This window comes from Aotus nancymaae, unplaced genomic scaffold (genome assembly GCF_030222135.1).
Source record: "Aotus nancymaae isolate 86718 unplaced genomic scaffold, 86718_ANA_hifiasm-v0.15.2.pri h1tg000092l, whole genome shotgun sequence".
In the NCBI taxonomy this organism is placed as follows: domain Eukaryota; kingdom Metazoa; phylum Chordata; class Mammalia; order Primates; family Aotidae; genus Aotus; species Aotus nancymaae.
In genome coordinates this window covers 11832982-11846665 of record NW_026988507.1, presented here as the reverse complement: position 1 = coordinate 11846665, position 13684 = coordinate 11832982, and the positions used below count along the sequence as shown (strand labels likewise).

The window sequence follows — 13684 nt, the reverse complement described above, 5'->3', positions numbered from 1 at the left end:
TTTTTTTTTTTTTGAGACAGAGTCTCACTCCGTCACCAGGCACCAGGCTGGAGTGCAATGGCGTGACCTCGGCTCACTGCAACCTCCACTTCCCGGGTTCAAGCAATCCTCCTGCCTCAGCCTCTTGAGTAGCTGGGACCACAGGCGCACGCCACCACACCCAGCTAATTTTTTTGTATTTTTAGTAGAGACAGGGTTTCACCATGTTGGCTAGGATGGTCTCGATCTCTTGACCTCGTGATCCGCCTGTCTCGGCCTCCCAAAGTGCTGGGATTACAGGCGTAAGCCACCGTGCCCGGCTGGCTTTTTCTTCACATGATCACAGTGTGCAGTGTGTTGTTCATTCCCCAGAGGAAACCAATCACCCCATGTGTGCCTGTATCTTCATCAGCATCTGATTTCTCAGCTGCTCCCAATATTTTTTTGCATGATGACATGACTATTGTAAGACATTTTCAATACCAAAAAAATAGTAATGAATTATTATGATAAATAATGAACTTAAAAAAATTACAAACATAGCCATCCTGAGTGGCAGTTATATTGGGCAGATATTTGAGTGCTGATGAGTAAAGATGACTGCAATCAGTAAACATAAACGAAAATATAACTGGAATAAGTAAACAAATTAAACATAACTGGTGGCAAAAGTAATGAACTGGTCCTGATTCTGTTGAAGTTGTCAGCACCCTCTAGTGGAAATAAGTTTTTTTAAAAAGCACGTTTTAAAATGCAGAGACCTTTCTCAGGCATTTTTGCAGTCATTGAAATTTGGCAGTTACAGACACTAACATTTGGAGGCAGTAAAAAACAGTGTAGTGCTTCATTTTATTATAGTAAATAAATGTAAATCATTTAATACAGTGTGTTGCCTCATTCAGAAAACCAACCCAAAACAAAGCAAAAATGAAAGGAAACCAGAAAGGAGATCAGGAACCACAGGAGATCAGAAACTACCTATTCAATATTTCTGTTTAGTCTGGTGAAAATAAAATCTATATGAGGGTGTCTGTATTTAAATTTAATTAATGAAAAGTCAGGTGATTTCCATTCTCACTAAATTGAGAATATGCACATATTTAAAGAGTAATATTTTGAATGTATGCCAAACTTTTAGCCAGTGCAGGGTACCTAATGCTCAGCCTAAAGATGCTCACTTGTTTTACGCTGCTTCTAAAATCAAACTGGTATTAATCAGAAACCATCCTCAATATTTCACATAAACTCTCTTTTCAGTAATAACAATTGTATCATAAATCTCACTCTAACGTCTGCAAATTTAAAATTAGTAAGATCTATTACTATGTCTCTTAAACTGTAAAATTATTTAAAAATTAGAATTAATTCAATGTCTTCTCTTCTAACTTTTTACCTTGGTTAATTTAATAGTACTATAATTTCATTAGTATAATGGCCCAATTCATTTAATAATCAATTTATGATTCTTTTAAATTTTATGCAATTTAAAGGAAAAGGAATTCATGAAGTCTTTTTTTTTTTCCTGGAATGTTTCTTATCTAATTGGCAGCAATGGCTGTAGGACTAGGGTGTTTGAGCTACTTATTTTAGCAAAAAGCAGTTTCCCTTTACATAGTTTTTTGAAAGAAAAGACATCTGTCTGAATATAAATACATATTACTAAAAATTATTAAACTGTAAGTATTTAAGTTCTTCTTCAGCTGCTAAGGAGGAACTAGTCTATATGTTCATTGGCAGTGAACTTTGTTTCTTGGTAGGATGAAGGCTGGAGATGAAGAATTGGAGAAGCTAGGGACAAAGCAGCATGAGTGATAAAAAAAGCAAGGGAAATGTAGAGGACAGCAGTATTCTCAAACTTTCATGGGCATCAGGTCCACCTGGGAATCTAAGGGAATTATAATTGATTACATAATTAATGTTAAAACATATATTACTTGGCTCTGCTCTCAGAATTTGTGTTCAGCAGGTCTAAGGCATGACTTGATAATTTGCATTTCTAACAGGTTCCCAGGTGATGCTAATGCTGTGGTACAGGGAACACACTTTAAGAACTACTGTTATTAAAAAATATTTAGGAAGTTTTGCTTTGGGTTGTATGATATATCTTTCTAAATGACCAACTGTATTAGTCTGTTTTTATACTGCTATAAAGAATTGCTGGAGACTGGGTAATTTATAAAAGAATGACGTTTAATTGACTCACAGTTCAGCATGGCTGGGGAGGCCCTAGGAAACTTACAGTCATGGGGGAAGGGGATGGGAGAAGCAAGACACCTTCTTCATAAGACAGCAGGAAGGAGAATGAATGCAGGAAGAACTGCCAAACACTTAGAAAACCATCAGATGAAAACTTACTCATTATCATGGGAACAGCATGGGAGAAACTGCCCCCATGATCAATTATCTCCATCTGGTCTCTCTGTTGACACGTGGGGATTATGGAGATTATGGGTGGGGACACAGCCAAACCATATCACCAACCATCTCTCTTTGAGACTACAGAATTTACCTGGCCTGAGAGACTTTCAAGGCTAAAACTGGAGAGTCTGCCACAAATCAGGAAGGTTTGTTCTATGAAAGTTATCAGAATCAAAATGGGGTCACTTGCATAAAAACCCTGAAAAATGGAACTAGGGAAGACCAGAAAGGGAGGGTTTACATGCATGTATGCCAGATAACAGGAACTACAACAAAAGACTGCACAAACCACAACTTTGCACAAAGGCCACCACAATCTCACAAAAAATTACTTCTGCAAGGACATTTGCTCTGCAACTGCCTGTCCAGCCTCAAACTGGTGCCACCCTTGTTACCAGTCCCTGTAACCAAGGATAATTGTCTCAAAGCAATTTATGTAACTCTCTTCATTTTTCCTTTAAAATTCCTTGTCTTCTTTAACCTCCCTATGTTCATTGTATCCTTATTGTAATGCTCAATCCAAAATAAATACTATTGTCTTTTATAAGAGTCTGTGTGTGTGTGTGTGTGTGTGTGTGTGTGTGTGTTACTTAGGTTTAACCAGTCCCCTATACAATGTCTTCAAGACATTTTCAGTACAGCTAAAATACTTGCTAATGCTTTTGTACTAAAATGTGTGTGTGTTTTCAATTGATTCATTAATTTTAAACTTTAGGTTTTAAATCGATACATTAAGATTTACTTCAAGGGTAGAGTTGCATTTTAGAGGTTATTGTCTGTGATCTTGGCCCAGGGTGCAGTACTCTGCTATAGCTAGAACGAATTGTCACCCAGAAATGAGTAAACCATCACCATCATTATTAAGTAGCCAGTGTTTTCATTCAGCAACAAGTGAAAAGGGGTGCAATAAGAGGCACGGTGTTTCTTGGACTAATACTTCAAAGTTATTATACTTACAGCCTTTGGGGAAATTCACTGTTCATACATGGCAATGTTATGTGAGTTCATCAAATTAGGAATGTCTGAATTGATCAAAGTAAGCTAGATTATATAGCAGTAATAAATTCAAAATCTTAATGGCTTATAAACCAGAAAAGATTTATTTCTTGCTCAAACGACCTATCCTCTTGCTCAAACGAACCCCAACAAAAATTGCCCATTTTTCTCTCATAACTTCTTTATTATAATTCAAGTAGCACAAATAAATAATTGCTGTGCAATGATAATAGGATTGCAGATCCTAATAATTCTTTTTCACAAAATAAACATCTATGAAAATGGGAGTTGGAATTCTTAAAGGAGAATATAAGTTGAATATTAAAAGTGATCTAGTTTTAAATGATAGGTCTAATAAAATGTAATTTATTTCATTAAAATCCTAGAGGTAGCTATTTTAATAGGTCTTGATTTAGAAGCAGAGCTCAGAACTTTGGAAAGCATTTCAAGATTATCAAAGATGTAATAATCTAAGATTAGAAACATGATAATAGCTTCATCAATTTGCAGATACTAAAAGTAATTCACTAACAAACGAGTGAAGTATTCTATGAAGAATTCTACTGGGCCCATGGAGCTTCTTAGCATTCTTCGGGAATATGTTTCACATCAATGATTTCCAAATATAAGACTATTATTCAGTGATTTGAGATGGCACTCTAGAATCTAGTTTTTCACAATGATCCACCAACAGATTTTGATATAATAAGTCTGTAAGATGAACATTTAAAGATGAAACCTCCATGGTGGCTCACACCTGTAATCCCAGCACTTTGAGAGGCCGAGGCGGGCGGATCATGAGGTCAGGAGTTCAAGACCAGCCTAGCCAACATGGTGAAACCCCGTCTCTACTAAAAATACAAAAAATACCTGGGCATGGTGGCGAATGCCTGTAATTGCAGCTACTCAGGAGGCTGGGGCAAGAGAATTGCTTGAACCGGGACCGGGAGGCAGAGGTTACAGTGAGCCAAGATCGTGCCACTGCACTCCAGCCTGGGCTACAGAGCGAGACTCTGACTCAAAACCAAACCAAACCAAAACAAACCAAACCAAAACAAAACAAAACAAAAGATGAAACTTGTATTTCAACTTTGTTTATGGAAACAGAGGAGAATGCAATGTAAATGTAAACTTACTGGGACTAGTGAAACATTCAGTTCAGTATACATTGTAGATTATTTTAAACTATAAGACTATGAAGTTATTTTATTGCTCTTAGTCTAATGTTCTAATTCCTACACTTGGTTCCAACACTAATTTTTGCTGTAATTTTAGGCAAATCGTTCATTTTTAAACTTCAGCTCCTATAAAATGAAGTCAAGTAGATTATTAATAAAGATCCCTAGCAATTTTAAAACCCCCTATTTCCTTGAAACTTTCCATTTCATGCAAAGGGCTGTGTGCAGCATGTATAGGAGTCAAATATTTAATGTAAACTCTTGGTGGCAATTATTATAAAGAAAAATGGATAGCATAAATGTCTAGTCTTGTTCTACTCCCTTTAGAAACTACCCACTATTTCTAGGGTGGGTCAGTAAGCTGCAGAGTATATACAATACGATTTAGCAAGTCAACAGCTCAGGGGCTAATTACTTGTAGATATCAACCTCCTGAACTCTGAATCATCTGGAGATGTGTTACAAATAACTTAAACAGATAAGTTCAGTATGGACTCAATAATAAAATGGGAGATCATGGTTACAACAAAACTAAGCATCACATCAGAGTAAGATCCTCACATGATTTTATTCCAGAAATGTAAATGTTCCCATCCCAGCCCTCATTCATCATTACCTCCTCTTATAATTGAGGAAATGGCAGAGACAGAATAGAAAGACAGTCAGCTTAATTTAAGAAATGTTCTTAAGTTCAGAAAGACTGAATTAGTTTTGACCCAGAAAAAGAGCTCAATTGAGAACTTTGTGATTTGCGACCCTTTCTGATACATTCTTGCCAAAGGCAACCTGACTGAGGTTACCTGAGAGATCATTCTTCTACAAAATATGGCCAACCATGCTCAAGACAAAATCATAACACATAATTTATCTCCGGCATTCTTCAAATAATTTACCTCATTTCCTGCCCCCAAACCCTAATCCCAGAATACAGGAATTTTATGATGTCTACACAACCTATAAAAGTAATTTAAGTGCCTCTGTGAGAGCCATTTGGGGGACTACAAACATAAAGGATGTATAGTGCCACCCATTAAAAGATGTTCACGCTTATGATTTAGTAGGAAAAATAGAACGCTGCCATACAGACATTAACAACCAAATTCACAGGCACAGAGAATTCTTCCTTACCTAAAACATCCCAAAATTCTAAAGTATTTTTTTTTTTCCAAATCCTACAGGGTACTGAGATATGGCTACCAGAGTGCACTAGGAATGAAGAGTTCTCTATTTACCTCAAAACAAACAAACAAAAACCTCCTCTCACCTCTCACTGAAGTTCATTTGGTACTGAAGGGTCTCTGGTTCTTCAAGTTTTAATCTGAAAGTCTCAATCTTTGCTATCACAACCAAAGCCCCCTTCCCACCCTCCAAAGTTGAGGGAATAAAATGTCTCGAAATTGAGGGTTTAATTCGGATCACTGGAGAAAAATAACAGAAATAACTGGGGGAAAAGGTGTAAACTTGAGGGCTTGGAATTGGAAACGTGGGCATACCTCGCCATCTTCTGGTAAAAAATGGATATGAGCAGAAAAAAACACAGGTCCAAACTAAAAAGCCGCTTTTTTTTTTAAAGCAGCAAGCCGCGTATTTCCCGCGCGGAGAATTCCGAGACCCGCCCTTTCCGGAAGTTCTGAGGCTCAGTACTTCCCCGGCAATATGATTGACAGGGTAATCATCCGGTCCGTTATCAAACCCGTCACCCAGGAAACAGAGACCCGATCTTTCCGGATCCGCGCTCTCCCAGCATCCTTTGCCTTCCGGTATGTGGCCCCGTCCGGCTAGTCCCGCCTAGCGCGCCCATTTCGAGCCCAAGTTTCCAGCTCGGGTTTCCTCGCTCAGAATTTTCCAGGAGTGGGTCTTTGGCCAGTGGTCCTGGGAGCAGTAATGGCGCAGCTAGAGGGTTACTATTTCTCGGCTGCGTTGAGCTGTACCTTTTTAGTGTCTTGCCTCCTTTTCTCCGCTTTCAGCCGGGCGCTGCGAGAGCCCTACATGGACGAGATCTTCCACCTGCCTCAGGCGCAGCGCTACTGTGAGGGCCATTTCTCCCTTTCCCAGGTGGGGTTCCCAACCTGTCCCCAACCTAGGACCGGCCTGAGAGGGCCCAGCGTCCGCAGGTCCTTCTCCCATTCTTAAATTTAACTCGCCCCGTTCCACCCTTACAGCCTTAAAACATGAAAGAAACTGTCTTTTGTTCCTGTCTCTGAGATTTGTGAAATATTTGTTAAATTAATGAATAAACAGCAGCTCTGTCTCCCAGGAAGGAATGATCTGGTAGAATACTTAATGGGGAACTGAGCGCCCCTGTTGGCAGCTGACGATATCTATCCCACTTTGTCTTTCCTTGTCTCAGGATTAAAGGGATTAGGGTGCTCCTTGGAAATATCAGAAAACTTCCCTTTAACTCACCTGTCAAGCACCTCACTATGCATTTTAGGGATGGGATAGGGTGGACTGGAGGGATCTTCAGCTACCAAAAAGTAACAATTTACAATCACAAATTCCTTCCCTGGGTATTTTTAGTGAACATCTGTTAACTGGATAAACTGGCAACCAGTCAAGTCATATCATTTTTTAATATATATTTGACTGTGCAAGTATATACATAACAAACATCAAAATAAACATCCCCTCCTTTTCTGGAGACACGATATAGGGTACTGGCTGGAAATATGAAGTCTGTTTTAGAGACAGACCTGATCATAAATCATGGTGCTGTGATTTATTAGTTTTGTGATCTTGGAAGTGTTCTGAGTTTCAGAAATTCGGGCTACTCATCTGCAAAATGACAATAATAATCTCTACTACAGAGCATGTTGTAAGGTTAATACAGAGGGTTTGGCACAATTTCTGGCTCAGTTCCTATTACCTGTCATTATGGAGCCTGTAGCTCAAATGTTTTCCTAAACTTAGAGTCCCAACCAATGTTTCCATGCTTTTTAAAACTGGAGAATTTGCAGTTCAGTTACCAAAATAAAGGCTTTCTAAAGAAAATTTCTTGGAAAATAAAAATCGATTTTAAGTTGTTATTTATTGGTTGCTGCCACCTGAGCAATCACTAAGCAGGTCCAGGGGTAAGAAATAAGAAAAACTAGTCCTGTTCTGCTAAGGACTGACTTAATCTTGTCATAGAATAACTTCTCAAAATTTCTGATTGTGGCTGGAGATGAGACTTGGGCTTGACATGTTTGTGTCTGCCTTGTTCGTATTACCTCTTACTTTGACTTTATTTTCTTTCATTTTAAAGTGGGATCCCATGATTACTACGTTACCTGGCTTATACCTGGTGTCAGTTGGAGTGGTCAAACCTGCCAGTTGGATCTTTGGATGGTCTGAACATGTTGTCTGCTCCATTGGTATGCTCAGATTTGTTAATCTTCTCTTCAGCGTTGGCAACTTCTATTTACTATATTTGCTTTTCCGCAAGGTACAACCCAGAAACAAGGTATGTTTTAAAATACTTAATTACAAGTTTATGCATAGTCAGGTCCACAATTACGATGAATTTGTTTTAGGAGATTTGGTGTAACACTTTGTATTTTTGTATATTTTGTAAAGGTAAATTTAAATCCTCCATCTCCATTTTAGAATAAATTTGTATTTAAATACTTGAATAACTTATTTGTAAAATCTAAAGTAAATATTTGTTAAGTGAATCAAGCCAGTTCAATGAATACCTGCTGAGTTTATTACATGTGCTAGGCATTAGGGCTACAGAGATAAATGAAACAGCTTTTTTCTTGTAAAACTTAGGGAAAACAGACTTTACCTGAGGAATTTTGATGTGATAACAGTGCAGGCCCTGGAGGTAGATTGCCTGGGTTAGAATTCTCTCCCTGCCACTTACCAGTTTTGTTACCTTGGGCAGGTTACCCCTTAGTGCTTCCATGTCTTCATCTATTAAATAATAATAATAATAGAATCTGCCATATAGAACTGTTATAGAGGAATAAAGAAGCTTAATAAATGGAAGATGCTTAGAAGAGTGCTGGATATATAGTAAAGACTCAGTAAATGTTAACTCTAATAATTATTTTTAACCTTAAGAGATGATTTCAGTAGTATCAATTATGATAGAGTGATAGATAGAAGATGCTATGAGGATATAGAGAAGGAGCAGGGAAACACTTATTGCTTTTCTTGGGGAGAGGGGAGTAGGTGGCATTGTAAGTCTTCACAGAGAAGTTAGTACCAGAGTGGAGTCTTGATGAACAGATAGGGCTGTAGGGTGGGGAATTAATCTTGGTGAGACAAACAGCACAAGCAAAGGAAGAAAGGCATTGGACAACAAAGTGCAGGGAATTGGTCGTTGGAATTGCAAGATTAGAAATTAGAGGGATGTAAGGCTAGAGGAGTATGTCATGAATGCTCTTATATGTCGCAGAGAGGACTTTGAACTTCAGCATGTAATGGAGAGACCTTAATTTTAATCAAGGAAATGGCATGGTCTGATTTGGTGATTTAGATTAAGTGGAGGATACAATGCAAGAAGATAAGAACACTTTCAAATTCTGAAATAATAGTATGTCAGATAGGCCAAAAGAAGATACATAACTTTAGACTGGCTCACTATTTTCAGAAAAATACCTGTTATTTTAGCATAAAAATTTCATCATGAAAAATTTAAGTCTGGGTTTGGCAGTATAAATACCATATGCATGTTTACATTCTCTCTTGTGTAGAGTTATGAAGGATATCCTTAAAGGAAAATGGTGATTATGGCTAAGTGAATCCTTATGGAAAGCACTAAAACGTAAGCTCAGGGAAATGGAGCCACCAGCATGGTGTCCTGTTTATCTCCATAGTCCCCATAGAACTTAGTCAGTGTCTTGCACTCAATAACTTCTTGACTAATCATTGCCTAATTCTCAAATTGTATTAAGCTCTGGAAGCTTTGGCATACACCTGATCTCCAAACTGATAGGTATAAATAAAAAGTACCAGGAAGTGTTCTTATAAATGTATGTTGTGTTTTTGTAAAGCCAGAGATAAAATTAATGTTGATTAATTTTATTCAAATGAGGTTTGAGTAGTTTTTAAATAAGTCTTTTCACTAGGTAAGCAGAAATAGCATTTTTTTAATCATGAAAATAATTTTATCTGTTTTTTTCTTCCTCCAAGGCTGCCTCAAGTATCCAGAGAGTCTTGTCAACATTAACGCTAGCAGTATTTCCAACACTTTATTTTTTTAACTTCCTTTATTATACAGAAGTGGGATCTATGTTTTTCACTCTTTTTGCATATTTGATGTGTCTTTATGGAAATCATAAAACTTCAGCCTTGCTTGGATTTTGTGGCTTCATGTTTCGGCAAACAAATATCATCTGGGCTGTCTTCTGTGCAGGAAATGTCATTGCACAGAAGTTAACTGAGGCTTGGAAAACTGAGCTACAAAAGAAAGAAAACAGACTTCCACCTATTAAAGGACCATTTGCAGAATTCCGAAAAATTCTTCAGTTTCTTTTGGCTTATTCTATGTCCTGGAAAAACTTGAGTATGCTTTTCCGTCTGACTTGGCCATACATCCTTCTGGGATTTCTGTTTTGTGCTTTTGTAGTACTTAATGGTGGAATTGTTATTGGCGATCGGAGTAGTCATGAAGCCTGTCTTCATTTTCCTCAACTATTCTACTTTTTTTCATTTACTCTCTTTTTTTCCTTTCCTCATCTCCTGTCTCTTAGCAAACTTAAGACTTTTCTTTCCTTAGTTTGGAAACGTAGAATTCTGTTTTTTGTGGTTACCTTAGTCTCTGTGTCTTTAGTTTGGAAATTCACTTATGCTCATAAATACTTGCTAGCAGACAATAGACATTATACATTTTATGTGTGGAAAAGAGTTTTTCAAAGATATGAAATTGTCAAATATTTGTTAGTTCCAGCCTATATATTTGCTGGTTGGAGTATAGCTGACTCATTGAAATCAAAGTCAATTTTTTGGAATTTAATGTTTTTCATATGTTTGTTCATTGTTGTAGTTCCTCAGAAACTGCTGGAATTTCGCTACTTTATTTTACCTTATGTCATTTATAGGCTTAATGTACCTCTGCCTCCCACATCCAGACTCATTTGTGAACTGAGTTGCTATGCAATTGTTAATTTCATAACTTTTTACATCTTTCTGAACAAGACTTTTCAGTGGCCAAATAGTCAGGACATTCAAAGGTTTATGTGGTAATATCAGTGATATTTTGAACTGTAAAAGTAGACTTAATAATTAGACCATTTCTGCAATGAACAACTGAATGGATAGAAATTATAAACTTTCTTTCTGGTACAACGGTGATTACATTAGATGTTTTTATATATGTTTTAAACATATGTAAGAAATTAAGTGGCAGAGCACTGAGAGAGCTTAAGACCTGCTTGAAAAGCCTGAATAATGGGAAAATAAAATTGTTTTCAGTTATCTCATATCTCTCTAATAATGTTGGCCCCTCAAAAAGCTTGGGGATGTTTTGTATGTACAAGTTTATTAAAACTGGGTATGCTTCATATTACTGGAACTAATTTATTCTCTCCAGAGAGAAATATTAGGTTGGTGCAAAAATAATTGTGATTTTTGCCATTGAAAGTAATGGCAAAACCACAATTACTTTTGCACCAACCTAATAACAAAATATTAGCAGATATTTAACAAATTGTCAGGTGATTATCTTGATTGAAAAATTGCTTAACATTTCAGTAAATATAATTTGAAATCTAAGTCAAAATAGACATGCATAGATAGGAAATAATAGAAACTCATATATGTCTAGGCATCAAATTGTTGGTTATTGTTTAAAATCTAGAAATGATGAAGCTCTTTCACTAATTCCTACTGTGAAATGTATGATGGTCAAAGACAAATGGTGTTGATAATACCTTTAAAAGGGGGATTTTCTTTCTGAAATTGTATTAGCTTCCTATGGCTCCCATAACAAATGACCACAAACTTGGTTGCTTACAACAATTTTCCTCACAGTCTGGAGGCCAGAAGTCTGAAATCAAAGTTTCAGCAGCGTTGGTTTCTTCTGGAGGCTCTAAGAAATAATCCATTTCATGTCTCTCTCCTAATATCTTGTGGCTGTCTGCAATTCTTGGAGTTACTTGGCTTATGGACAGATCTTGTCCAAGGATTGCAGACAGCAGTCTTCACTCCAGTCTCTGCCTCTGTGTTCACATGGCCTTTCTCTCTGTCTTTTCTTTATTACCTTTTAAAGGCTGTCTTTGAATTGAGGGCCCACCTTGATCTGGATGATTGTGTGGAGATTCTTAATTATGTGTACAAAGACCCATGTTCCAAGTAAGTTCATATTCACAGGTTCTGAGTAGACATGTCTTTTCATGGGATACTTTTAAAAGACATTTTAGGATAATCCTCATATGATTGTTAGGAGACTATCTTTTTACATTTTTAAATTATATATCAACAAATTATAGTTGTATATACTTATGAGGTACAAAGTGGTGTTAGGATTTCTGAATATAATGTGGGATGGTTAAATAAAGCTAATTAACCTATCCATCACCTAAAATATTTGACATATTTTGTGATGAAAACATTTGAAATTTACTCTCGACAGTATTGAAATGTACAGTGCTTAATTATTAGCTGTATTCACCATGTTGTGTAATAGTTCTAAAAAAAAGTCAAACATATTTCTTCTATCTAATTGAGGCTTTGTATCTTTTGATTATCATCTCCCCATTCCCACTTCTCTGGCCTCTAGTAACTATCATTCCTCTCTACTTCTATGAGTTTAATTGCTTTAGATTACACAAATAAGTGAGATCATGTAGTTGCCTTTTTTGTGCTTGGCTTATTTCACTTACCATAATGTCCTCCAAGTTCATCTATATTGTTGCAAATTACACAATTTCTACCTTTTTAAAGGCTGAGTAGTATTTTATTATGTATCTGTGTATATGTGTGTATACATGCCATATTTTCTTTATCCATTCATCCATTGATGGACACTTACATTGACTGAATAACTTCGTTATTGTGACTTGTCTGCAATGAATATGGAGTGCAGACTTCTCTGTGACATACGGATTTCAAATATTCTGGATAAATGCCCAGAAGTGGGACTGTTGGATCAGGAGATAATATCTTAGCTGATATCTTTTAAATAACTCTCAGTATCTTTACTGAGAGGTTAAAAAATAAATGACTTTTGAGGTAGTATAAAGCTAAAGGTGACTAGTGTTTGATTCCAGTATCAAAAAAAAAAAAGTTAGAATTGAAAGAAAGTTGAGAATTCATTTGGTCTGACCTTATTTTTTAGATGAGGGAACAACTGCTAGGATAGGATTATTTTGTGTTACTTTTTGAATTTTGTGTTTATTATTTTGGTGTATTTCTGTGAAATTCTAAACATATATTATCTTTAGGTAGCATTAGTAAGATTCAGGTATGCTGTGTATTTTGTTACATTTATGTTTTCCGTTAGTGGCTAGTCAGAAATCTTTTGAACTGCATCTGACTATGTATTTAAATGTTTGGAAATACAATATCTCTCAGTTTAAATATAGCATCTCATTTTGGCAAGATAAATTATTTTAACTGACCTTTTCTTTGTCTTCTTAGAGTTATTTCTGAAATGTGCATAGCCAGTCATAAAATACCTTAGTGTAAATAGCCTAATGTAATTTATTTCTAATAAATAAATAGCTTAATGAAATGTATTTCTAGTTTGAACTTAATTGCCAATTGGCTTGATATTATTTTCCTTAGAATTGTTGGAAGAGAGGAGAGGAGAAGGGATCTACAGTTTTTATTTGTACCACCTAAATAGTGGACTGTTATTTTGGACTCACTTTTAAATAAAATATTTATTCATATGAAGAAATAAATTTTGTGTTTATTAGGTTAGCAATAATTTATGATCTTTGAAGTAATTGGAATTTCATTAAAAAGCGAAGCAAGTAAGAATTGTGATATAGGCCGGCCGCGGTGGCTCAAGCCTGTAATCCCAGCACTTTGGGAGGCCGAGGCGGGTGGATCACGAGGTCAACAGATCGAGACCATCCTGGTCAACATGGTGAAACCCCATCTCTACTAATACAAAAAAAAAAAAAACTAGCTGGGCATGGTGGCGCGTGCCTGTAATCCCAGCTACTCAGGAGGCTGAGGCA

The 13684-nt window shown here is 36.5% G+C and overlaps 1 protein-coding gene and 1 long non-coding RNA gene across 2 annotated transcripts in view; one reads left to right on the top strand and one right to left on the bottom strand.

The window, feature by feature from the left end:
* LOC135271822 (uncharacterized) overlaps positions 1–5980 on the bottom strand; it is a 148176-nt gene extending 142196 nt beyond the window's left edge. The window contains exon 1 of the long non-coding RNA XR_010339957.1: positions 5836–5980. This is a non-coding gene — a long non-coding RNA (uncharacterized LOC135271822). The remainder of the gene's footprint in view (positions 1–5835) is intronic.
* Positions 5981–6351: 371 nt separating this feature from the next.
* On the top strand, positions 6352–13116 carry LOC105705477 (dol-P-Glc:Glc(2)Man(9)GlcNAc(2)-PP-Dol alpha-1,2-glucosyltransferase). Its single transcript, XM_012435391.3, has 3 exons — positions 6352–6626; positions 7816–8013; positions 9690–13116. The coding sequence occupies exons 1-3, from the start codon at positions 6456–6458 to the stop codon at positions 10740–10742; spliced, it is 1422 nt and encodes a 473-aa protein (XP_012290814.1). The 5' UTR covers positions 6352–6455; the 3' UTR covers positions 10743–13116.
* The last annotated feature ends 568 nt before the right edge of the window (positions 13117–13684 follow it).

Bases quoted from the DNA above. Each gene is read 5' to 3' on its own strand.
- LOC105705477 (XM_012435391.3), top strand. From the start codon at position 6,456: ATGGCGCAGCTAGAGGGTTACTATTTCTCGGCTGCGTTGAGCTGTACC. The intron at 6,627-7,815 runs GTGGGGTTCCCA...TTCATTTTAAAG, and splicing joins GCCATTTCTCCCTTTCCCAG to TGGGATCCCATGATTACTAC. The intron at 8,014-9,689 runs GTATGTTTTAAA...TCTTCCTCCAAG, and splicing joins AGGTACAACCCAGAAACAAG to GCTGCCTCAAGTATCCAGAG.